Source organism: Myotis brandtii, unplaced genomic scaffold (genome assembly GCF_000412655.1).
Source record: "Myotis brandtii unplaced genomic scaffold, ASM41265v1 scaffold123, whole genome shotgun sequence".
NCBI classification, from domain to species: Eukaryota; Metazoa; Chordata; class Mammalia; order Chiroptera; family Vespertilionidae; genus Myotis; species Myotis brandtii.
The window spans coordinates 18,356,354-18,381,565 of record NW_005354291.1 but is presented as its reverse complement, the minus strand read 5'-3'; the positions used below and the strand labels follow the sequence as shown (position 1 = coordinate 18,381,565).

The following is a 25,212-nucleotide window of genomic DNA, read 5'->3' as shown; positions in this document are numbered from 1 at the left end:
ATGTTGCGGCCGCCGGGCGCTCACACCAAAGAGCGGCGACTACACCTCCAGGTCCTGCGGCACCGGACACGCTGCGTCTGGGACGCCGCAAGGGCCAGCTGACCGCGGCGTCTTCAGGCCCCACCGCACGTGCAAACCCAGGACCCGGACAGGAAGTCCTGCACCGGCCGCGGAATCGGACCAATCGCCGGAGAGCTGAAGTCTCGCGGCCGGTAGTGACGCAGGGCTCACTCCGTCCCAAAAACCGCGAGAAGCTCTAGGGAGGAGGGCTGTTCCCTCCCCCTGAGGGCGGGACTATTGCGGCCGGAAGTGAGTCCGCGCCGGAGGAGTCGCAGGCGCCAAAGGGGGTGTCTGGTTTGGAAGAAGTTGTTTGTATAGCGCCCTGTACCGAGAATGCAGGCGAGGAATCTAGCATCTCCACTGACGGTTGTATTCCCTGCCCATTTCCAACCGTGAAAAACAAAACCAAAAACCGTGTACACGGAGGGTGCCCACCATCTCCAGACCCGAAGTTTCAAGTTCTCTCTCTCTCTCTCTCTCTCTCTCTCTCTCGGGCTGGCGCGGAGTCAGTTGCCTTAGCAACAGAGGGTCCTGGGCCTTGGTATTCTGGGCTGCACCAGGCTTCCTCGGGTCTTTTCACCATTTAATAAACTGCGTTAAAATGTTCAGTTAATCAACCCCCAAGACTGTTGCCAGTAGAGGCATTTGAACTAATAAAATATATGCATAATCTTTCGGGTATTTGCACGCCTATTTTAAAGTGGAAACATTAGTTTATTGTCTAAGCAAACAGGCTAGAAGAACACTCCAGGAGGGTTTCAGGAAGTTGTCCGAGCACTCTCGGAGTTTTTCCTGGGCAAAAGCGGGTGGTGAGGCATTCAGAGTTTTAGCAGCAGATCTTTGCACAAATTTGTGTTTTTCTTCCCCAATTCCCAGTCTTTCCAATGTCTGAGTTATCTTGGATTGCATCTTTATGTCCTATTACCATTTTAAGTGTTAATGGAATAGTATTCTTGGATTACAATAAAAATTATAGAAACAATTTAGTACCACTAACTTGTCTTGAGAAAATGCTTTGTAACAGGAATAATATGTAACACACTTTTATGTGCCAGACATTCATTATAATTAAGCTTCCTGAGGGCAGGTTTAATTTTGATTTGATCTGTTTTATTTGCTACTTTGTCTATTTTCAGGACCTAGAATAGTGCCTGGCATACATACTCAATAAATTTTATTGGTTTAAATGAATTGACGTTCTGGTACTTTATCTGAATTATTTCATGCTTTCCTTACCACAAGACTACAAGAGAGGAGCTATTATATTTATTATTTTACAAATACTAGAACTCAGGCATAGGAAATTAAGTAACTTTCTCAAGGTCACACAAGCTAGTCAAATGGCAGAGCAGGGATTTAAACTCGAGTCTAAGACTAACCACTTAACCACATTGCTTATTTTTTACTTTTTAGTAATATTCTGTTATTATATATATGCCTAATATTAACACTAAACACACTATGCTATGCACTTTGTATTCATTATATCATTCAATTCCTTTGATAACCTTTTAAAATACAGTTAGATAGCTCTAAACCTATCTTATAGGTGTAGAGTCTGAGGTTCAGAGAATTGAAGTGACTTGCCTAAGGTCACACAGGAAGTGGAAGAGCCTGAATGTGTAGCACATCAGTCTGGCTCAGAAGGGCCACACTCTTTTTAAAAATATATATATTTTTATTGATTTTTTACAGAGAGGAAGGGAGAGGGATAGAGAGTTAGAAACACCGATGAGAGAGAAACATCGATCAGCTGCCTCCTGCACAGCCCCTACTGGGGATGTGCCCGCAACCAAGATACATGCCCTTGACCGGAATCGAACCTGGGACCCTTCAGTCCGCAGGTCGACGATCTATCCACTGAGCCAAACCTGTCAGGGCAGAAGGGCCACACTCTTACCCTTATGCTACATGGCCTCGCTAAGGCACTCAGCCAACAATAGCTGTCCATGCTGCCTTCTAAGTATCCAAGTAGTAGTATACTAGTATTACTTCATTACCCCTTTTATCAAATTTATTGTTTTTAATACTCTAATCCAATCATGCAATTTTTCTGTATAACACTTTCAATATCCACCCTCTGGCCTCAGGGTGAAGTCCACATTCTTTTGGATGGAAGCCATCAATTTAGCATCTTGTCTCCTTATTCCCCCACATACCACTCTATGACCCAGCATTATCAAACTGTTTGCAGTTCTCATATGTATCTAAAGAGATTGGCTTTCTCATGCCCATCTAAAAGGCTCTTCCTCTTTACTCCCTGTCCTTCAAGAGTTAGTTTGGTTATTTCTGCCACAGGAAGCGTATATAGGCATACCTTGAAGAAATTGTGGGTTTGGTTCCATACCAGTGTAATAAAGTAAATATTGCAATAAAATGAGTTGTAATCCTTTTTGTTAGTGGAGTGTCTTGCCTTTGATTTGTAAAAGGCGCAACACCTGTGAGGCCAATAAAGCAACGTGCAATAAAACAAGGTATACCTGTATTCTTCAAAACTAGGGCCCATCTCAAATGTTCTCACTGTATCCTGTGATTACACTATTCTGCTCAGTTACACTAAATTGTAAATCCTTATTTTCATCTGTTTTAGAGCCATTCTGCAGTAACCTACTTGAGGGCAAAGATTTTTGTCTTGCCAACTTTACTTCCCCAAGGCATAGTATAGTAAGGACTCAATAGTAATTAGTTCAAAGCACTTTATATACATTTACTCATTACATTCCTACACAAGAATTTAAGGAGATATACTATTTTTACCCTTTTATTTTACGAATTAGAGATCCAAGGAACAGAAAGTCAAGTGACTTTTGCCCAAGGCTGTGAAGCGAAAATGCAAACCCAGGTGTAGCTAGAGAATCATACTCTTAACCATTACAATACACCGTATTTTAAAAAGCCAACACATATGGGGAGCTTACAGGTGTCAGAGATTGTTCTGGGTTCTGTATTTATATTAGCTCATTTAATATTTGTTGAATACAATATCTAGCACAACGCCTTCATTACAATGGTTAGAAACAAAACTCATCTTCACACAATGCTATTTCCTGCCATTAAAATGTTATTTCCTACCATTGAAATCACCCAGAACTGAAATATTATAGCGATGATAATAAATCCAAACTATACTTCTACTCTCTTATTAGTATGCTCCAATTAATGGCATCTATTTCAAAATAATTAAACAGAATTTCTAGCTTAGTTTGGGCTTTGAAAATGTTCTCATTTTTTCCATCTGAAATCAGCTTGCCTATTGATATTGTGTTTATCATCTTAGCCTTGATTACATCACATTCAGCGGGGTTCTCCATTAGCATCACTCACGGATCCCAAAGCATCAGGAAACCAGTGTACCCCAAAGAAGAGCAAATTTGCTAGACCCTGAAGCAGCAACTTTAGGAATTATAAATTACTTGCTTGACAGTATTAACAGAGCTTATGGAAGTACTTAATTTATCAAAAGGGGAGGTGCATCAAGATGGATGTAACAGATGGTCACTGTGTCATTGTTTGTGATAGAGAAATAAATGGAAATTCTATTAGTAAGGGATTAATGTAAAGAAAACATTTATACTGCGGTCAATTGTGAAGCTGTTCTAAGGAAGATTGATATGGACAAAAAGCAGGTTGGAAAAAAAGCAAGTTGCAGAACACCATAGTAATTGGCTTTTTTTTTTGGTTAAAAATAATAATAGGAAAACATTTTACACAGAAATATCATAGTGCACGCATAGAAAAATATCTAATTGGCTATGTACCAAACTGCCCACAGCAATTATCCACGAGGAGCTGGGATTGCAGAAAACTTTCCATTTCTAATTGAGATATTTCTTCACTGTTTACATGTCTGCAGTGACCATTTGAAGTATTTCATTGGTATAAAAAAAGGAAAGATACTTAAATATAAAAACCAAAGAGGGGGCAGGTTAGATGCTAATATAATCTGCCTCAATAAATATTGTTAAAGGATATTCTTTAAAATGGTAAAATCATGACTCGTGTATATACATAGTTCAAAGCACTTTATATACATTTACTCATTAAATTTCTACACAAGAATTTAAGGAGATATAATATATATATTCAAGATTTTATTTAACACGTTAGGAGGGAACTGGTAAGATGTTTCAATTAGTTCAGAAGGCAATCCAAAGAACAGAAACATAGACAGAGCAAGAATATTGAAAAGAATGTGTAAATGGGGACAAAATTGGCTTCTTTCCCAGTGACCTAGGGAAGACGATTGAACCTCCACTGGACAGAATTTATGTACATGTCTAGAGACAAGAATTATTTTTATTACTGTCAGCTTGCCACAAGTTACAAAATTATAATATAGCTCAGAGGCAAAGAAAGGTGCAAAGCCCACATAAAGTCAGAATTGGGAGTGCTTATTTAAAAAGTGCATCATTTTTCACTGAAGCACACATTTTTCCTTATAATACTAATAACAGGAGTATGCTTATTATGGTAACTGGAATTAGTTTCTGGTGTTTATTCCATTTTCATTGTATAACCTGGGGAGAGGGGACCTCCGTTTACTTGCCTCAATGTAAAATGGGAAAGATAATGTTATTAATACTCATCATATAGGGTTTTGTTGAGTTCAATGAGAAGTTGTGTGTTAATTACTTGGATCTGTGGCTGGTTGGTGGTCAGGGCTCAGGGGGAAGGAGTAGTTGTCCTCCTCCTAGCAGAGTGTCGATATTCACCTAACTTCATTGTTGCCTCAGGAAGGCCATCTCCTGAATCCCGGGCCTCCTCCGGCATCTGGGATTTGTCAGGAAACACAGGCTTTGCCTCAAATCAGGTTTTCATCATGGGAATCTGTTAGCTTGCATCTTGATCCGACTTTCCATTTCCCAGGATCCCAATCCTTTGGTTTCCCCTCAATTTCTGGTGCCTTTCAGGTCCTTCATATTACATGCTTAGATTATTTCACTTGTTTCTAGCCTCCGGTGACTGTATGTTCTTTAAAACTTTTTAATGACACAAACTCAAGGGATTGGTTGGCTTTCTGTTTACAGACTCCTGTTCTTAGAGTAAAAAGTACATGTTTCATTGGGTAACACTTTTTGGAAATGTTAATCCAAATTAATTTTCTCTACTGTGCCTTTTAAATTATAAAATGCATTTTTAGTATTCTTTGGTATGTGTTGGTTGCATTCATTCTAGCTTTAGGCTTACAAACTCTTTTTACTGATATGGGGTAGTTAGATCATGCATGTATTTAATTATAAAATTAACTCTGCTTTCAGAAAATGAGAGACTAGTATTAGTACTACTGAGGGATTACATTCCTATTGAGGGATTCTGCCTGTCATTCCATCGAACTGAGGGTGAGCTGAGACATTTACCTACAGTACTTTTTTTCCATCACCCTCTTCCCTGTGCTTATAGAGTGAGCATCTCACTGTGCTGAGTGTAATTCTTATGCTTAAAGGTAGGGTGTTCTTTAAAAAACAAAACAAAAACAAACACACAATATAGCACCTAAATGTAAACTAATTTCTTAATAATATCTGGTTTAAAGAACCAATCAAACATTCCACTGATGACGTTAAAAAAGGCTATGTTTGACTTATTGTGATAACATGCCTGTATATTACATTTGGGGCAATGTAAGTTTTCAAATATAATTTTTCCTTTACAACTTAACCCCCTCCATAAGGTGCTATTCCATTTTATTTAAATTTATGCTAACCAGTAAAACCCAGTTAAGTTTAAAGTATGTATATCATCTAAAGCACTCAGATGATATGTAAATGAAAGAATTTTATGATTTGGAGACAAATTCAGGCAACAAAAATACAGTTCATTCAATTTTCATGGTAGCAATTTCTTCACAGTCTTAAGCTCCATCGTTAAGGAGCTTATCCATTGCCACAGCTTCCGTTACAGTGCTGATGGTTCTCAACTTCCTCTCCGCAGCCAAGACGTTTTCTTTGACCTTCTGGACTCATATCCAACAGACTATTCGCATGTGGAAGTCCGAACAGGCAGGCAATTCAAACACATTGAATTTCACATACAAAGTTGAATACCTGACCTCTTCCACCTCCTACCTTCTTTCCCCTCCCCCTGCATCCCCACTCCCCTCTTACAACAACCTCACCTGTTTACCTATGCCGCCATCTTGGTCTCTCTCCTCATGTCACCCGCCGTTCTTTATTTCAACAAGTGGCATCACCACTCTCCACCTAGACATGACGTGTAGGTATAGTATTTACTCATTTCCCAGGTGCAACCATCACTTCAACTGTCATTAACTCACTATGTCTCTTCATTCCAATAGTTAATACCTTGATCGAGGCCACCATCACCTCCCAGCAAAATTATAGCAACAGTAATGGTCTCCACTGGTGTCAGATGGGCACTAGACTTATCAGTAGGGATCACTTCTTAAGTTATATATATATATATCTCCACTATGCTATACACCTGAAACTAATGTAATATTAAATGTTAATGAAAAATTAAACATTAAAAAAAATCAATGGTCTTTGTGTGTCTAATATTGCTTCTCCAATCTAGTCTCTACACTGTGGCCAGAATAATTAGGAAACATCTGAGATGTTATCTGAGTTGACCCCTCTTGTCTTAAGGATAAATTCCATCTCCTTTAGAAGGTTTACAAGGACCTTTTAGGTTTAACCATTGTGCTCTTTAGTTTTCCATGCCTTTAGCTGCCATCTTCAGCTCATTCTTCATACTTACTTGCGCCATCCTGAGCACAACTATAGCGCTCTGGGCTCAGGGACAAAGAAGACTAGATAGTGGTGTGGAACAGACAAATCTAATATGATGTTATTTAAATGAGTTGGATCTAGTCAGAGAAACAGAATATTTTAAAAATGCAATAGCTGGAGAAGACATGTGAATCCTTCCTAGAGGGATGGGTGGGATGTTAATAAACAGAATTCCAGTTGGAGGAAAGGTGTGAAAAAAGTTGTAATATTGGAAGAGTGCATAATGTATTTGAGGAACAATGAGCTTCATTTGATTTGGCCCAAGTGAGAAGTAAAGGACAGTCATTTGGAACGGTGGCTTGTGGTACTACATTAAGTACCTGGGAGTTTTCCAGTAGGCAGAGGGGACTCACTGGAAAATTCTGAGTAGGAATAACATGAGAGTTGTCCACTACAAAGAACAATGTGGTAGCAGGGTTAAGAATAAATTGGTTGGGGAAGACTCAGAGTGGTAATTACCAAGATTTCAGGGGTAATCAGGGACGGAACTAAAGCCATGATGAACTTACACTGACTGTGGGGGAGATGGTGCATAGCTTCAGTTTGAACTGCTGAATTTTCCTATCTGAACAATTAGGGGCAAATTCTTCCCAATGTGGAGCACCTTTTACTCCAGCTTTTCTGACTTGGGCCAACCAAAGTCGAAAGTCCACCCAAGAGCAAATCCTTAGGTCAACGAGTATTGAAAATGCCAATTCTCTCCTCCCTAGGATATTTGTCTAATTATGAAAAGTTAGCACATTAACAGATTTTTTTTTCTCCTTAAAATCTCTAGAAATGGTACCTTTTTAAAGCAAAGCAGCAGAAAACTTCACATAAACTTTAGGTTCTTAGCCTTTCTCTAGAATTTTATGTGTTCTTTATAGTGACCATCTTTTAAGGGCCAAGAGCTCCAAAACCCATAAACTCATAAACAGGACTTTTGTCTGTGGATAGCAGTGCAGTAGCAGCATCTCCATGCAGATGTCTGAGTTGAGGTCCAGCGAAGCGTTCAATCACAATAAATGCTATGCCATCAAACCATTGTGTACAATAAAAACACTGCCCATTTCTTACCTCCATTGGGTTTTGGAAAGTAATGTTTCAATGTAGAACCTGATTTAGTTTGAACAAAAATTGAAAGTAGTTGTTGAACCACTACACCTACCTTGGGAATGTACTGCTAATTTTAATAGCATACTTAGAGCCAATTTTTCAGATGTTCCTTTTAAATGTTTTGCTCCTAATCTTATCATACATCTTCAGTCTAGAATAATGGTACACAAATTGCTTTTCAACTTTCCCCTCATACCTCTGCCTTTGTCCTGGAGTCAAGGGAGAATAAATGACTATTTGTAACCACGGTTGGAAAACATGAAAAGTATATTCCAATTCCTCTTCTGGTCAAAATATGTTCCCAATCTCTCTCCTGGCTTATAATACATTAAATAGTAAGCATAATGAGGAAGTTTGTTTATTTTCTTTCTTTAAAATATATTTTTATTGATTTCAGAGAGGAAAGGAGAGGGAGAGAGAGAGAAATATCAATGATGAGAGAGAATCATTGATTGCCTGCCTCCTGTAGGCCACCCACAGGGGATCCAGCCCACAACCCGGGCATGGGCCCTGACCAGGAATCAAACTGTGACCTTCTGGTTCATAGGTCAATGCTCAACCACTGTGCCACACCAGCTGGACTATTTTCTATATTATAACCTCTAAAGGGATTACCTTTTATTTTTATACATAATAATGTCAATAAAAACATCAATATCAAATATACTCAAATATAAAACGACAGCAAGTTTAAAAAATATACTTTAAGTTACTATTTAAAAAGTAATTCTTAGATATTTTAAATAGAAAATACAAATCACAAGATCTTACATACAAGAAGTTTTCAGTTAGGGGGAGTTGAAATAACAGGCAATTAGAACAGCTATCTTAGTCTTGCTTTACCATACAGGCGAGAACTCTACGAGCTTTTAATTTAAAAAGACTGAGCACTGTCTGAATACAACAGAAACTGTGACAAACTAAAGCTGGGGATTTCCCAATGATTTTATTGAGGTAACTTTTCCCAATTTTATACATATATGCATTTTTATATACTTAAGAAAGCTAAACAATGTTCTAAGGCACTTGGAATTGTGCACAGCAAGGTATACTATAATATAATACAACTAAATAGAGCATAAATTTGCTTTTTAAATAACACAAACACCAGTACAGAATAAAAAAGATAATACATAGTCTTTCTTTCAGGTTATGATAGTGGAATACATATACATATGTGTGTATACTCGGAGCTATTTATACCCACATTCTATAATACAGTACAGGTCAAGAACAACAGCAACAGAAAAGAGAAACTGTCATGTTCATCGGTGTACAGTTCCAGTTATTTACACTCACAGAGAGTACACCTGTGCAATATGTAGGGTCAGCTCACTCACTGGAAATCAGGAATCAGTCAGTCAGTCTGTTAGTGGTCACAGCTTACCACCCTCATCATTTTAACCAAAGCTTGAAATAACACAAGACCAAATATAGTTCTTTATTTTAAAATGACTGTTTATAGACAAAAAATGTAGGTAGGTTACTATATCTGGTGAAGTTGGTTCAGAATGTTGTGAACACATTGGCACATGTCTAAGCCACAGAAGAAATATTTAAAAATATATAAAAATATCAGTGCCTATATTTTAAGTAATGAAAGTGGTTTGACCCGATTCATGCAGATTATTTTCGAACCCTTGTTAGCATTGCAATGGCGACTTCTCCTTGTGGAGGCTCTCTTAGCAACATAATGGTATAGTCAAACTATAACGAAAGCATCCAGTAAGGGAAAAGTTGGCCTCTCCCCCACATTGGTAAGTGGCACAAATATTATTGGCATTTTTATATACCATAAAATTGACCTGAGGGTGGAGTGGCATTCTGCCTCATTTACTCCCTTCAATTTATTCTTTTAAAAAAAAGAAATACTGATATTTAACAAGATAAGAATTCTTAAGCACCATCTAAAAGTTCACAATATAACCACCTTTGTCGACTCTGAGTTGCTCTTTCTCAAAAAAGATGTTTTAGAAATTTGAATATTTAAAAAAATTACAGTGGTTAAATTAATTCCATTCTATTAGCCACAGTTCATCCAAATCATTTCAGAGACATATTTAATATTCTGGTTTGGTCATAAAAAGCAACAGAGAGTAAGTATATTTAGGTGTTGGTAGTATAGTGTAATAACGTTTCACCTAGGTTAAACTCATCCTGTTTTGGGCATGATCAGCATTGAAGTATAGAAGCAAATGTAGATACAATCCACACCTACCCCACATTTCCTTCACAATTCAATATTCACAAATTTTAGGAAAGTTGAGCTACATAACTACATGTATACAGGGGGAATTCAAACATTGGCATGTGGATTAAATGCTTCTTTCATAGGATAAACAGGTGATTGTTTTGGAACTCATAAGTTGCAGCTTCCCAGGTAAAAATCTAATGGTAATGCTCATAGACCACAGGTTTTGTTTATGTGGACTGTCAACCATCATGTTTGTGGTTAAACTATGCAAGGATCCTCGTGACATTGACAAGGATTATGCATAACAGTGTAGTTCTGAAGTAAAGTTGTGAGGTCAAAAAATGAAAAAGTTTGCTCATTGTGAAATCTCTCCTTTAAGTATGTCTAGGAACTACCCAAGTGAATATGCCCTTTAGAACTGCCATGGCTGGCCAGTAACCACCTCCCTTAAGAACGGGCAAATTAAAGCTGCATCGAAGCAGAAGGTTCGAGAAATGAAGGGGGATGAAATGATTCAGGCCCAAAGAAATGCAAGGCAGCCGAGACATGTTTTGAGACAGACACTTTTCCTGCATTTTTAATGCCCTAAAATGCAGTAGACAGTGGTATTCACGGGAGGGGCAACTGCCCTCCTAGGAGGGCATTTGAACATGGGGGAAGGCTTTTCACATTTGATTTTTACTGGGCGTAATACTGGCAGTTAGTCAGCAGGGGCCTGGGACAGTAAACAGCTTGCAATGTATGGGACATTTCTGTACAACAAAGAATTGCCCAGCTCCAAATGCCAACAGCATCCCCACTGAGAAACACTGATCCACAGTGCTTTGCTCGTATGTACAGCTATGCTAGCAGTGCAACAAGCAAAATGACTTGTCTGTGTGTGTGTGCAGCAAATCCTAGCATAGCTAAAAATGACTCCCTTGCCTATAAGTTGGCTTTCAGTGGGAATAACTGCCATAGTATTCTCCTTTTTTTTTCTTCCTAGAAATCTTACAGCATATACAATGGGATTTGTTAATTTGGGATGGCCCTGTCTTTGAAAAAGCTTAAGTAGCCTATGTTTCTGTTGTTTTCTAGAAATACTAGTGGCGGTGCACATTCCCATACAGAGCTAAAGCATAATGATTACAGAGAGAGAGAGAGAGAGAGAGAGAGAGAAAGAGAGAAAGAGAGAGAGAGAGAGAGAGAGAGAGAGAGAGAGAGAGAGAGAATGAGAATGGTTTGGGAGTATTCTGCCTTTGTCCCTGCCACCCTTTGGTCACTGCCAAATTATAGTAGAGTCCCATGCTACTCTTTGAAACTTGGGTTTGAACTAGCCGGAAATGTGCTTTCTCTCAGAAAGATGGGCCTATTAATTTGATGATTACTTTTATCCTCTAGGACTTTAGTTCTAGAAGTTCATTCTGCTTAGTAAAATAAAACGAACTGATATAGCCCACCCCTAAGTACCAGTAGAGAGCAAATACTCAATAATGGCCAAGAGACAACTTGGTAAGAAACTGCATCTAAGTGGTTTCTTAGTGTTCACAGCATATTCTAACGATGTGAAAAAATTAACTTTTGTTTCAAAGTATATACTTTTACTAGTAAGGTTAGGCTTAAAATATGATTGGAATTTAGGAATGCATGAGCTACCATACTGATGAAATGATATAAATTTATGTCTTGTACAAGTTTGATTTTTTCTCACCTATTCTGAAAGAGATTTCTCACTCTGTGAAATGTGCTGCTGGGACCACTTACAAAATAATAACACTGAAGAAAATTCTGAGCAAGAAAGGAAGAAAAGAAACCTTCCCTGTTTAAATGTGGGCATACTACTATGCGGTAGACAAGACTTCCTTTTTCTATTGTGAATACAGTATAATTTTTGAAAGTTGTGTCTGTCTGACTCCATTAAGTATACATATAATGGCTGTTATGTGTTAAAGTGTGGAACTTACAGGCGTGTAGCAGATTTTTCTCTCCTATAAGTTACTGTATTTTTTTTTAAAAGTGCCAGTGCAGCACTGAATTAATTGCAGTGTGTAAAACCCGAATTATGGATTTAAAGAACTTATCTCTCATTTTCAACATTGGATCATATTTGACGGGTATATTCAATTCCTCTACGTCTTTAAATAGATCTTTACTTAAATTTCAGAACTTTCTACTTACAGAATATATTTACTAACAGTAGAAAAAGATAAGTGAAAAATCATTGTACTAATAAAGGATATAAAAATAAAACCAGAAAGTCAGTTTTTCAGAGAGAGAGATGAGTTTGCCTTTTCCTCCACTTAAAAGTTATTGAAATACCCAAAATGGTTCTCTGAATATTATAGGTTTAATGTAAATAATTTAAGGTATTAACATAAGGGTGAACAACATTGACCATAAAAAATGCAAGACATTTCACATACACAGGAAACTATCAGGCAGGCTGCCCTAAATTAATGCTGCTCACCAGAGGTCTCATTTGTCAGGCTGATTGGTAATGACCCTGAAGATGCTAAGCCCATGGCGTCTTTTTAAGTCCTTAATGCTAATGTTCCTTTCTCCATTTTAGGAACGATGGAAATGGCTACTTACAGTCTGTCTAGTTCTTTCCTACCTGGCACCTTCCTGGAGATGGATTTGTTTTTTTCCCTGAATCATATCTTGGAGACTCAGGAAAACCCACACACTTCAGCCTAACCTGGAGCTGTGTAACAACACAATTAACACACACATTTATTTTCTCCACAGAACTGCAGCGTATGGGTTGGACTGCAGAAATGCTGAAACTGTAGAAAGGCTCAGGCAGAGGCATACTTGTATTGCAGGGGTGGGGGTGGTGTTCACACCTTCACATCCTTCCAGAGCTCCCAAGCACGAGGCCTCTGGATGGGCTGCTGGGGTGGGTATGCAGTGTTTCCGCCTTTTAGACTTAGCTATGGAAATAGAGCCTATTCTGCAGAATACAGCTTAGTTCACAACCCTTCGTTTCTTTCCACAGCTTTTTATTTAAAGAATCAATTAATGAAGTAACTGGTGGTTCCAAGTCTTATATTTTAGACTAGCCACAGTTAATTTTTATTTATTTATTTATTTACTTGCTTTTAAGCTTGTCTCTTAAAATTTTCTCTAAGCATATAAATCAGTATAAAGAAAAAGTGTGGGTAGTTCCTAAATCTGACCTATCATACAAGAAAAACAATGGATCGAGGCACCAGATTCTCATTTTGTTTGGGTGCACTCATTGTAGGAATAAAAAATTGCATTTCATGCACCACTAGAGGGGAAAAAAACTGTGCCTTTTATTAACTAAGTGGGGACTTTCTTTGACATGTATAGGAGTAATAAAACAGTGATGTCTTATGTTTACCATTTTTATGGAAGTGAGGCCTTGTGATTTGTTAAAAAAATCGTAAGTATAGAAAATTAAAATAACATTACATTCCTTGGTATTTTTCCTAAGACAACAAAATAATAATAAAATAATGTAATGACTTCAGCAAAAAATGAGAACATAGGTCACGTCTATAGCTGGATGTAAGCACTATGAAATGGACTCAACCTCAGCCAGAGAAACCCACTTGGCATGCAGAAACATTTTTTCAGAGCAAAAATCTATCTGATCCTATTACTGAAATGACACCAGTGCAGAAATCCTACGCCATTTCACTAACAGCATGTGGCTGAGTGTGGCAAGAGGTGCAACAATGCCGGTCAATTTTCTTAGTTATAAATGGTCCTGGTTTGTTGTAATAGACTAAATGGGGCCAATTTTTTTTTCACTTTTAAGCAAAATCACCCCCCATTTCAAGGAGTTCTTTAAAATATCAAATATAAATAAATGGCAGGATCCAAATTTATCTACCAGATGAAATGTTTGCTTTTTGGTTGAGATCGAAAATTATAGTCCTCCATATTATGAATCAGAATCATTTCAGAAAATAAGTCTAGTTAGGTCTTGTCTTATTACACAAAGCATGTGTTTTTAATAAAAGGGGGCCCAAAACAATTGTGAACAAACAATGAAATGCAAGGTAGTATTTACATGTGGTCACATGTTTGAGAGCAGAAGCCATGCTGTGCCTGTGACTCCATGGAAAATAGTAAGATGAAATAGAGGGTTTATTAATGTAAACAATACTGACTGTAGGCTCATAGGGACACCTTCCATAACTTTAAAGTCACCTATTTTTTTTTTTTGCACTGAAAGTCAATATTATATTTATGGATGCAATCTGCAGAGACATAAAACACAAAATGAGATTCTCCTCATTCTCAACTTAGCAAAAATTTTCCATGTTCTTATATATCTTTGGGTGAGTATTTTTTTTTTTGACCCATGTACTTTATCTTTTTAATAGCAGCAATCCAACTTAATGCAGCACTGAAAATAAGTATTCCTTTGCAGTCCCACTCAAAGCTAACTGCGGGTAGAACACTTGCATCTTGCTTAAGTTTTAATTTTGGATTCAGAATTTTTAAAAAGATGTGATTGTCAATATTATCTTCCTTAGCTCACGCATGGTTGTTTCAACTTTGGAGATAATCAAGCTAGGGAAAGACCAACAGATTTATTTCTAAAGCTTGCTACAGACTAATAGGGTCACATCCCATCTGACTTTATTCCCAGTCCTGTTTTCCTTGTGGGAGGTTGGTGCATTAGGTAAAGAGTCTAAATAAAAAAAAGAAGTGAAGTGTGTATAGCTATGTTACTTAAAGCATGCAACAGAATTTGGGTAAGCATGCTTGTTAAAAGTCCATGAAAGCCTCTTGCATTTAAGAAAAAGATGCATGAAAACACTCAGACTTATTTGTGGCAATTAGATTCACTGGCACAATACAAAATAATGGTACTATATTGCACCAACATAAGGGTGAAAGAATATTCTTCTAGGATCAGGTCTCTAAGGAATCCATAGGGGGTGACTAGACCCCCAAGCCCTTAATAAGTTCTCAGCTATCAAAAGCCTTCTTCAAAAATACATTTAAGTTTCAATGTTCTTTTTTCATTAACATAATGAAATTTTCTCTTTCTTTCTGGTTTTCAATCCCCACCTCTTACCAGTGCCCAGACATTCCATCCCCTGCTCACCCCCTTTAACCTAAAATCTGGCTTTCTGGTAACAGGGAACCAGCGATTGTCTTCTGCTCATCTTCTTTGATTAAAACCCCTGATGAAGAATAACTGGTGCAACCATTGTGTCCCTTACCACCAGTGCCCATGCTGGACAGCAGGGTCACTATACCCGACCCTTGGCTTGTTGGCCACATCTGGGCTGTACAGGTGGGGAGCACTTTCCACACGCTTCCTTCACCACAAGTTAAATGGAAACACACACAGTCAAATCCCAGTGCAATGCAGTATCAGGTGTTTAGGAAGCGAGGCTGCCCCCAAAGATGATCAGTCTATGTTTCCAAAGAGTCTCGCACCTCATTACGGACGATGAAACCTGAAATAAGCAAATGGAAACACTGAGTGAGTGTGTGGTATAGAGACACAGGCTGTACTCAGTGAACTGAATAAGGTATGGGAATGTCTGTAATTAGAGGTGGCTCTAGACAGCCCCCCAATGAATTACTGTTATAAATTACTGTCATAACAGAATGCTGCTATCAACGTTACGTCAGAAAGCAGAGGCAGCCCCTGTTCTAGAGACACTGATTATATCCTCCCAGGATGCAGAGCAATCGATACACAAAGCACCCCTATCCTTGAGGATCATGTTCTAAGCTGTACTGAGCAGAGGGAGATTTTCATAAAGGTTTTGGTTACACCTGGTTTGTCGTTATACAAGGAAACATCAACAAATAGTCACCATTTCATTACCTTTAGCCTGTTATCACCTCCCGCTGAGGACTCCAAATCTACTTTCCACACCTGAATTTCCAAACGCCTGCTGAAATTTCCTTCCAAACGTTCTATAGGCAACATACTAAGCATACGTACAACCATACAGATAACAGATAATTTTTTTTTTGTAAGCCTGCCCTTGCACTTTCTATCTTGTTAAATGTTCTACCTTTTAAAATGCTTCTAGTCTAAAGCCTCATACTGGCAACTCAAATCTCTGGGCCCTGTACAAACTTCTTGCAATTACTAGAAAAGCCAGTCCAGTGATGGCCCAGGGTCTGAAACAAGCAGTATCGGTCCCTCCATGCAGGGAGCCCAGCACTGCCCACAGCCCACGGAGGGGGCCTGTTGACACAAATAAACAGCCCCTGCAGTGTCTTTACACCGCAAGCTACCCAAATCCCTCTCGGTTAGGTCCAGTTTTTCCAGGCACTACAAACTCACGTAGTTTAGCCATCATTTTAGCCCTCTCCTGATCTGCTGGGCTCCATATAGCAACACTCCACAGTGTCCTGGATTCAAAGGACAAGTTTGGGGGAACACGACACGAGAGGCTTTCTCTTCCCATCGGGAAAGTCCATGGAATGAGGAAGGAAAATTAAAAATCGGGTTGGGAAACAAAGTGAGCAGTCAGTGGACCTGAAGGGAGTTAGAGCCTTCTCAAGCCCAGCATTTTCCTGGAAAGTGTCCTGTAAAAACATTTCTAAAATTTGCACTGGAAGGAGGTTTTTGTTTTTTCTGCAGACACAGTCTGTTCATGGATCCCACTAGAGAGTGAGTTCCACAGTCTGGATTGCTTGGGAGTCACAGGCCATCAGCACAGCTTCAAGGGCGGCTAAGAGAGGAAGGTGACCAACTCATAGTGTGAATGCATTAATATGCCCACAAACCTGGGGTTCAGCAATGTTCCCGCTTTTCATATGGGCTGATAGATTTGGTAAAAACAAACATATATTTTCTCGCACTATCCAATCAGAAAAGGGTATTTACATCCTGTTTAAATTAGGCATCTTATGTTCAAATTCAGCTCTAAAATGTTCTTCTAGAGCAGCGGTTCTCAACCTGTGGGTCACGACCCCTTTGGGGGTCGAACGACCCTTTCACAGGGGTCACCTAAGACCATCGGAAAACATGTATATAATTACATATTGTTTTTGTGATTCATCACTATGCTTTAATTATGTTCAATTTGTAACAATGAAATTGGCGGTCACCACAACATGAGGAACTGTATTAAAGGGTCGCGGCATTAGGAAGGTTGAGAACCACTGTGCTAGAGATACTGAAAATGCAAATTGTTCTTCAGTTTGTTACCACTCAGCGGTTTACATTTATTTTGAAACCTAAGAAGTTCAGCTTTGCCTCCTGAGAAGTTTGCCTATCTGACAGAATGACAGTTTGGCTTTAGGGTTCCAGCTGATGGAGCAATAAAGACATTTACTGTGCCCTAAGGGTACTGAAGTTTTTCCGGCTGCTCTTTTTTTCTCCAGAACTTTCCAGAGACTCAAATTTGGAGTTATCCATATTTTCTTCTTCTTGTTAAAATCGCAATACACTTTTCTTATTTCTGTAATATTGAGAGGAAGTAAATAGGGGGGAAAAACTCTTCTTAAGTCATGGAATGCAGAAAAAAAATATTTTTTCCCCATAAAAAAGTTCTTTTCAATATGGTCCCTCCATAATTTATTTTTAAAAATGTACTCCTTTAAATTCATTCAGGTGATATAAAATATAAAATTACTCACAAATGTAAAATATGAACTTTCCTATACATCCCTATTTCTTATACACGGAAATCCTGAATAATTAATTTTCCCTTTGTTTAAAAGGCTCTACGTGTCCTGCACACACACTTATGTTAAACAAATGAGGAGGTTCTCCTAAACCACAGCTCCTTGCTCTACCCAAGAAAACAGACCGCAGGTTGGATGGGATTATATTATTTCAAATGCTGAGCCATGATTTCCACTCTGGTGGGTAAAGCAGCATTTTGCAACTCTTTCAGGTCTCTGTCCAGGCAGCAAGTACATGGGGCACCTATGAAAGAAAGCGCCACTGCAGAAGCAGCCCTCGTCTTCCTCTGTGGGGGACTCTTAATTTTTATTTTGGTCCCATGTGTCATTTCTGCCCTGTTCCATTTTCATAAGCATATCTGGAAGCTGAAAAAGTGGTTTATTTTTATTTTTTAAACATTTTTATTGATTTCAGAGAGGAAGGAAGAGGGAGAGATAGATAGAAACATCAATGATGAGAGAGAATCATTGATTAGCTGCCTCCCCACTGGGGATCCAGCCCGCAACCTAGGCATGTGCCCTTGACCGGAATTGAACCTGGGACCCTTCAGTCCGCAGGCCGACGCTCTATCCATTGAGCCAAACCAGTTAGGGAAAAGAGTGGTTTATTTTATCTGTAAATCCACGTAAGATAGTAATACCACAGGATGTTATAGAATGAGATAATTGCTTTAAAGACACACCTCAAATAACCACATCAAGAAAATTTGAAAAATAGAGCAAAGAAAAAAAGAAAAAAACTATAGCCCCACTCTATAACAAACCATTAAGAGTTTTTTATATCATTTCCTAATTTTTTTCTGTGCATCTGAATTTTAAATAAAACACCGCTGCCATATATACACTCAGTCAGTATCCTGATTTTTCCACTTAACATTATGCCAACGATCCCTTGAGGCCTGTTTTTATTCTAAGAGCATCAATTCAATGATTCTATTAATCTTTCATAATATTCCTTAATATAAGTACTACATTACACACTCTAAAAATGTTCTTATTTACAAAACTCAATTAAAAAAATAATATTCTCTTGATTATAAATCTCATACACTTGACACAAAAACATTGGAAAACAGAATTTCCAGAAGAAAAATATAATTACCCATAACATTAGTACTCAGCTGTAACCATTTCAAAATTTAGTCTAAAAAAAATTTTAGTTTTTAAATAAAAGCTAACCTTTCATACAATTTGCCTGTATGGTTTAGAGCAGCGGTCGCCAACCTTTCGGACCTCACGGACCGCCAGTGGTCCCCGGATCAGCGGTTGGCGACCCTTGGTTTAGGGCAGTGATGGCGAACCTTTTGAGCTCGGCGTGTCAGCATTTGGAAAACCCTAACTTAACTCTGGTGCCGTGTCACATATAGAAATTTTTTGATATTTGCAACCACAGTAAAACAAAGACTTATATTTTTGATATTTATTTTATATATTTAAATGCCATTTAACCAAGAAAAATCAACCAAAAAAATGAGTTCGCGTGTCAGAGGTGTCATGGGTTCACCATCACTGGTTTAGGAAATGATTTTAAATTGTAGAAATTCTATTTCCTATGGAAAGGGAAGTGGCTTTCCTTTGCCATGGTGATCTCCTTTCAGAATGCAATGGCCCTTCCTATGGTCTTTGGGATTTTGAACAGTGGTGTGGGCGGGCAGCTGCTGCGGGGAGAAAATTCAGGATGTGGCTGGCCGAATAAGCAGCAAGTGTTCTAAGGGACCAAGGTTAGGGCTTGGTACCTGTCAGGCCACAGAATGAACTCTTGCAGGGCCCACTGGTCCTCACCCTTGTTACATGGGACTAAAGTCCATTCTAATTCCAGACAGATATCTGCAAAATACTGGGACAAACTTGGGGAACTAGAGGAAAGAGTGCATCACTACAATTCTTCACCACTACAGACCAAACATGTCCCAAAATGTATTCATGATGGGGGTTTCCAAGGTGTCTTCTTGGTACACCAATAGCAAGAGTGTCACCTTTAATATTAGCACCAGCACATTATTCAAGGAAGGTCATCATGATGAACTTCTCATTTACAAAGAGTAGGGAATAGCTCCTTTATTTTTCAAGGCTTTTTTGACTATGTAATACATTCTTATGTTTCAAAAATTCAAAAGGCCCAAAGAGTGAGCAGTGAAAAGAATCCCTCTCATGCCTGATCTGTCACCCAATTCCCCTTCCCAGAGGCAACCAATGTAATCAGCTTTTTTGGTTTCTATCCAGAGATACAGAAGCAAAAAAAAAAAAGCTACATATGGGAAGTGTTCTGTCCAGTGTTGACTGATCCATCACTGTGTGGGAGATTATCTCTGGATAACGAGGTACCTGGGCAGAGGGAGCAGGGCTGTCTCAACCCTTTTAACACCCCCAAATGCCCCGGGAGTTAATAGATTTAGGTTGTAAAGGAAATGTTTACTTGATGTAAGGAGATAATGTCTGACACTAATAAGAAGAGCTAATAAGTGAGTTGCTCTGTATCTAGGTTGCATCTAAGAGGCTAGGTAATGATCAACAGCTTGTTTATGCCCTCCAAGGATGGCTGGTGCTAAGAACACCACTATCTTCTACATGAGCAGTTTTCTAAATGTAAAACATTATCGTATATTTGTATCATTTGGATTAGACACAGCAGTGTTTACCAAAACTTTCTCCTCCTAAAAGAAATAATGAAAATAATCTGATAATCATATGCATGATTTTCATAAGTCTCAGAGCCAAAAGGGAAGTCTAATGATGTAATAGAAATGAATGGAAAAACGGTAGATATTTGCTTTCCTGCCAAGTTTTTAAGAATACTTAAGCAAGGCATATTCATCGCATTGATATGAATATTTAATTTTTCCTTATCTGGAAAGACATTTGGAAGAGTGTTAATCAATATATTTCTTTGAAAACTTTAGTAAAACTTACCTTTGATATCAACTATTATCCCCCAAATTCTATAATTTTCTTTTGAAATGAAGCTCATCCCTATTTGCATCTATTCATATGTACTTAAACAATGAAGATATTAATAGACTATTTTATGGAAGACAACAAGCATACTCTAAATTTCTGCAGATGAGCAAATACAGAAAAATAGCCAACGGAATTTCCAAGGTGAGAAAATACCCCACCAGACATAAAAATATACTATAAAATGTACTATTCTAAGTAAACAGTGTGACACAGTGCAAGGATAGACAATAGCTCACTAGAGCACACTAAAGAATCTGGAAACTGACCCACATGTACATTAAAAGAAAAATTTTACACCGAGGGGGAAATAAATTGCAGTGGGACAATGACTATTGATTTAGAACAAAGTAAAGCTAGTTTACTCTTTTGAATCATAAACCCAAATAATTGCCCAATGGATGAAAGAGCTAAGTGTAAAACAAAAACACATATAAAAACTAAAGGTAATCCTATATAATAAAAGGCTAATATGCAAATTGACTACAGGGGAGGCGTCACTCATCCAGAAGCCAGGCTCACTGCTGGCGCTGGCAGGAGCCTCTCCCACCTCTGTGGCAGCGTGAAGGACCCCGAGGGGTCCCAGACTGTGAGAGGGTGCAGGCTGGGCTCAGGGACGCCCCCCCCCAACCCCCCCAGCCAGTGCATGAATGTTGTGCACCAGCCTCTAGTACTTTTATAATCTTGGCCTTCCTCTTTGAGGGGTCCCAGACTGTGAGAGGGTGCAGGCCAGGCTCAGGGATGCCCCCCCAGCCAGTGCACGAATGTTGTGCACCGGCCTCTAGTACTTTTATAATCTTGGCCCTCCTCTTTAGGACACAAGACAGTAAATTAAAAAATAACAATACAGGCAAATTTAAATATGCAAACATTTAAATAGAAAACCATAAAAAAGTTAAAATGTTAGCAATAAATTGGGGGAAAGTATTGTGATATGTAGTAACTCAATATCTAAGTTTTTACTCATCCATAAGAAAAAGATAAACAACCCAAAAGAAAATTGGTCAAGACAAATCAAAGAATGAAAAATAAATGGTCAATAAAGGTATGTAAAGATGCTCAACTTTACAGAAATCAGTGAAATAGGATACTAATGTTCATTCTTTAGAATATAGGCCTCCTCTCCACTATCATCACCCCCACATGGTGATGAGGGTTAACAGACCAGGCATGCTCGTAAACTGTAGGTCACGGAATAGTATCTCTCAAAATGTAAAAATATATATCCTGTGACCTAGGAAATCCACTTATGGGACTAATACAGAAATACTGGTGTGCGAGCAAGAAGATACATTTATAAAGAAACTCAAAAGACAGCATCATTTTACTAATGAAAAACTAAAAATTCCATAAACATCTATCAATAGAGTAACTGTTCCGGAAGTTATGGCATAATACCTATGAAATACCATAGAATCATTCAAATTAATAAGATATATACTAATATGGAAAAATTTAGTGAATGCTGTTTTGTGTGTGACTGAGGATGTGTGTGTGTGTATATATATATATATGCAGATGTATGTGTGTGTGTATATATATGTAAATATGTATGCACATATATGTTTGTAAATGCAAAGAAAAAATGTCTAGAAGGATCTACACCAGTGATGGCGAACCTATGACACGCGTGTCAGAGGTGACATGTGAACTCATTTTTTTGGTTGATTTTTCTTGGTTAAATGGCATTTAAATATATAAAATAAATATCAAAAATATACGTCTTTGTTTTACTATGGTTGCAAATATCAAAAAATTTCTATATGTGACACGGCACCAGAGTTAAGTTAGGGTTTTTCAAAATGCTGATATGCTGAGCTCAAAAGGTTCGCCATCACTGATCTACACCAAACTTTCACCAGTGGTTACTGGTGCGAATGAGAATAAAACTGGGGAAGGACTGAAGGGAGTTTTCATTTTTACTTGACAAATTTTTATACTGTTCGAAAGCTTATTTAGACCATTATTTGTTCACATTAAAAAGACATCTCTGAAAAAGAAATGACCTTTACTTCTCCCTGCATCTTATTTTTTTTACTTGTTTATAGAGTACAACAGAAGAGAAAGAGCCTCTTTCAGTATAAATGCTTATTTTTCATAAAATGAGGACTTCCATAAAAAGGCATTTTAGAATTTTAATTATTTTTATCATAATTTATTCTTTATATAATGCCATCAAATGAAATGAGGGGATCAAATACTACAATTTCTAGGAAAACTACAGAGAAGTAAAATTATCCTGAATGACAAAGACTGGATTGATACAGTCACTACATCTCAGGGGTCAGGACACAAAAGACACGAAAAATGCCACCTTTCCAGTTGCCTGGAGGTCCCGGCCAGTTCGATGTCACCATAAATATCCAGCCACCTTATTCTGATCAACTTTACTGCCACAGTGTGAGCACAGGTGTCAGACATTAGCAAGAACTTTTCCTGACCCCAGAAATAGAGGGGAGAAAAAGAGAGGACACTTAGGTCTGGCTTGATATTGGCATGTGACGGGTGTCTGTGTAGATTACGACAGCATGAAGCCTTCAGACAGAGAGAAGCCCCATACATTCAGGATGTCTGAAAGTCCTATATGCATATTCTCTCTCTCTCTCTCTCTCTCTCTCTCTCTCTCAATAAAAAAAAAGCAAACAAACATGCCATTGGAGAAAACAAAACAAACAAGAAATATCCTAGCAGAAAGGGGAGTTTCTTCTGCACACCAGACATGGTTATTATAGGAACAGTAGCTGTGGAGCAAGACAGGCCCCGTGAACATCAGGGAGAAGGTTTGCTATTAAATCCTATTTCCATCCATGCCACATGCTCTCCAGCAGCAACATCCCTGTCACCAGAGCCTCAGCATTAACGGTGGCACCTGATGTAGGGCTGCCCTCCAGAGGCTGTTTCCAGCCTAGGGGATCGGGACATGTTTCCCAGAAAGAAGTCTCCATGTAATTGCCTGTTTTGGTTTGTTTCCTAACAATTTAATTCTTAAGGATTTGATTGACTTTCAAATTTTTAGGAACACACCTGTTGTATAAAGCAAAGCATGTAAACCTTTGAGATAGAAACATCCAGAACACCTGTGAATTGTGGGGGGGTCAGACGACATGATCACTCAGGGCTTAGAAGCAAGCCTGAAGGGTGTTGGGAGGAAAGACGGCAGGATTACAGAGAGCTTCTGTGGCACCAGTGAACATGGGATTCCTATTTTAAGTGACATGTTCTGAAAACTGAGTTTCTCTCCTCTCTAAGTATGTCTACTGTGAGTCCAAAGCAGACACATTAAGTGCCCACACCGGCTCCCACCAGCATCTGTTCAGGGCATAAAATGTTAATTGAGTCTCTTCAAAAAGCTTGTCTTCTCACCCAGGAAATAAAACGAAAAAGAAACCAAATATAGCCCTTTAGAATGACTCAGACTTCTTTGAGAGAAAAAACAAGACTTAATTTTAGAAATGTTCATTAGATGGTATTAAGTTAGACTGTATTTTTTAAAAATTCAATTGTGGTAAAATACACATAACATAAAACTTACCATCTTGATCATTTTTAATATGCTAAACTGAATTGTGTCCACTTACCTTGTAAACTGCCGACTCTCTTCGTGCACTTCCATTTCTGTGCTTTTAAATTCATTTAGTTCTTTCCGTATTGCTGCCTGAATAAGAGAAAGTAGATATACAGACTTGTTACTTAGGTCACATATTTTCTTGGCATACACTGCATCAATGAAGCAGGCCTTCTTTTAAGAAATGTCTCGGAGGACCCTAGCCGGTATGGCTCAGTGGACAGAGCATCAGCCTGCAGACCGAAGGGTCCCGGGTTCCATCAGGTCAAGGGTACGTACCTTGGTTGCAGGCTCCTCCCCGGCCCGGGCCCTGGACAGGGGGTGTGCAGGAGGCAACCAATTGATTGTTTCTCTCACATCAATGTTTCTCTCTTCCAGGATGTGGAGAAAAAGGAGCACTTGTGCACTGCTGGTGGGAATGCAGACTGGTGCAGCCACTATGGAAGACAGTATGGAGTTTCCTCAAAAAACTAAAAATGGAACTCCCATTTGACCCTGTGATCCCACTTCTAGGAATATATCCCAAGAAACCAAAAACACCAATCAGAAAGGATATATGCACCCATATGTTCATAGCAGCACAATTCACCATAGCTAAGATCTGGAAACAGCCTAAGTGCCCATCAGTAGATGAATGGATTAGAAAACTGTGGTACATCTACACGATGGAATACTATGCTGCTGTAAAAAAGAAGGAACTCTTACAATTTGCAACGGCATGGATGGAGCTGGAGAGCATTATGCTAAGTGAAACAAGCCAGTCAATGAAGGAAAAATACCACATGATCTCACTCATTCATGGATAATAAAGACCATTACAAACTTTTGAACAATAATAGATACAGAGGCAGAGCTGCCTCAAACTGATTGTCAAACTGCAGTGGGAAGGCCAGAGAGGGTTGGGGGGCAGAAGGGAGGGGAGTAAGAGATCAACCGAAGGACTTGTATGCATCCATATAAGCATAACCAATGGA

The 25,212-nt window shown here is 38.6% G+C and overlaps 2 protein-coding genes across 10 annotated transcripts in view; both read right to left on the bottom strand.

Annotated features, from left to right (window-relative positions):
- The window catches only part of LTV1 (LTV1 ribosome biogenesis factor), a 13,631-nt gene extending 13,448 nt beyond the window's left edge, over positions 1-183 (bottom strand). Inside the window, exon 1 of the mRNA XM_005859086.2 lies at positions 1-183. Coding sequence (XP_005859148.1) covers positions 1-2 — 2 coding nt within the window. The 5' untranslated portion in view covers positions 3-183.
- Positions 184-6,190: 6,007 nt separating this feature from the next.
- PHACTR2 (phosphatase and actin regulator 2) overlaps positions 6,191-25,212 on the bottom strand; it is a 170,808-nt gene continuing 151,786 nt past the window's right edge. For 6 of the 9 annotated variants that reach the window (XM_014533898.1, XM_014533899.1, XM_005859082.2 and 3 more), the window contains 2 exons: positions 24,252-24,328; positions 8,826-15,524 (listed from right to left, as the gene is read on the bottom strand). In XM_014533898.1, coding sequence (XP_014389384.1) covers positions 15,509-15,524; positions 24,252-24,328 — 93 coding nt within the window. In that variant the 3' untranslated portion in view covers positions 8,826-15,508. Of the gene's footprint in view, positions 6,261-8,825; positions 15,525-24,251; positions 24,329-25,212 lie in introns of those variants that run through there. The other 3 variants (XM_005859084.2, XM_005859081.2, XM_005859085.2) reach the window with 1 other exon arrangement.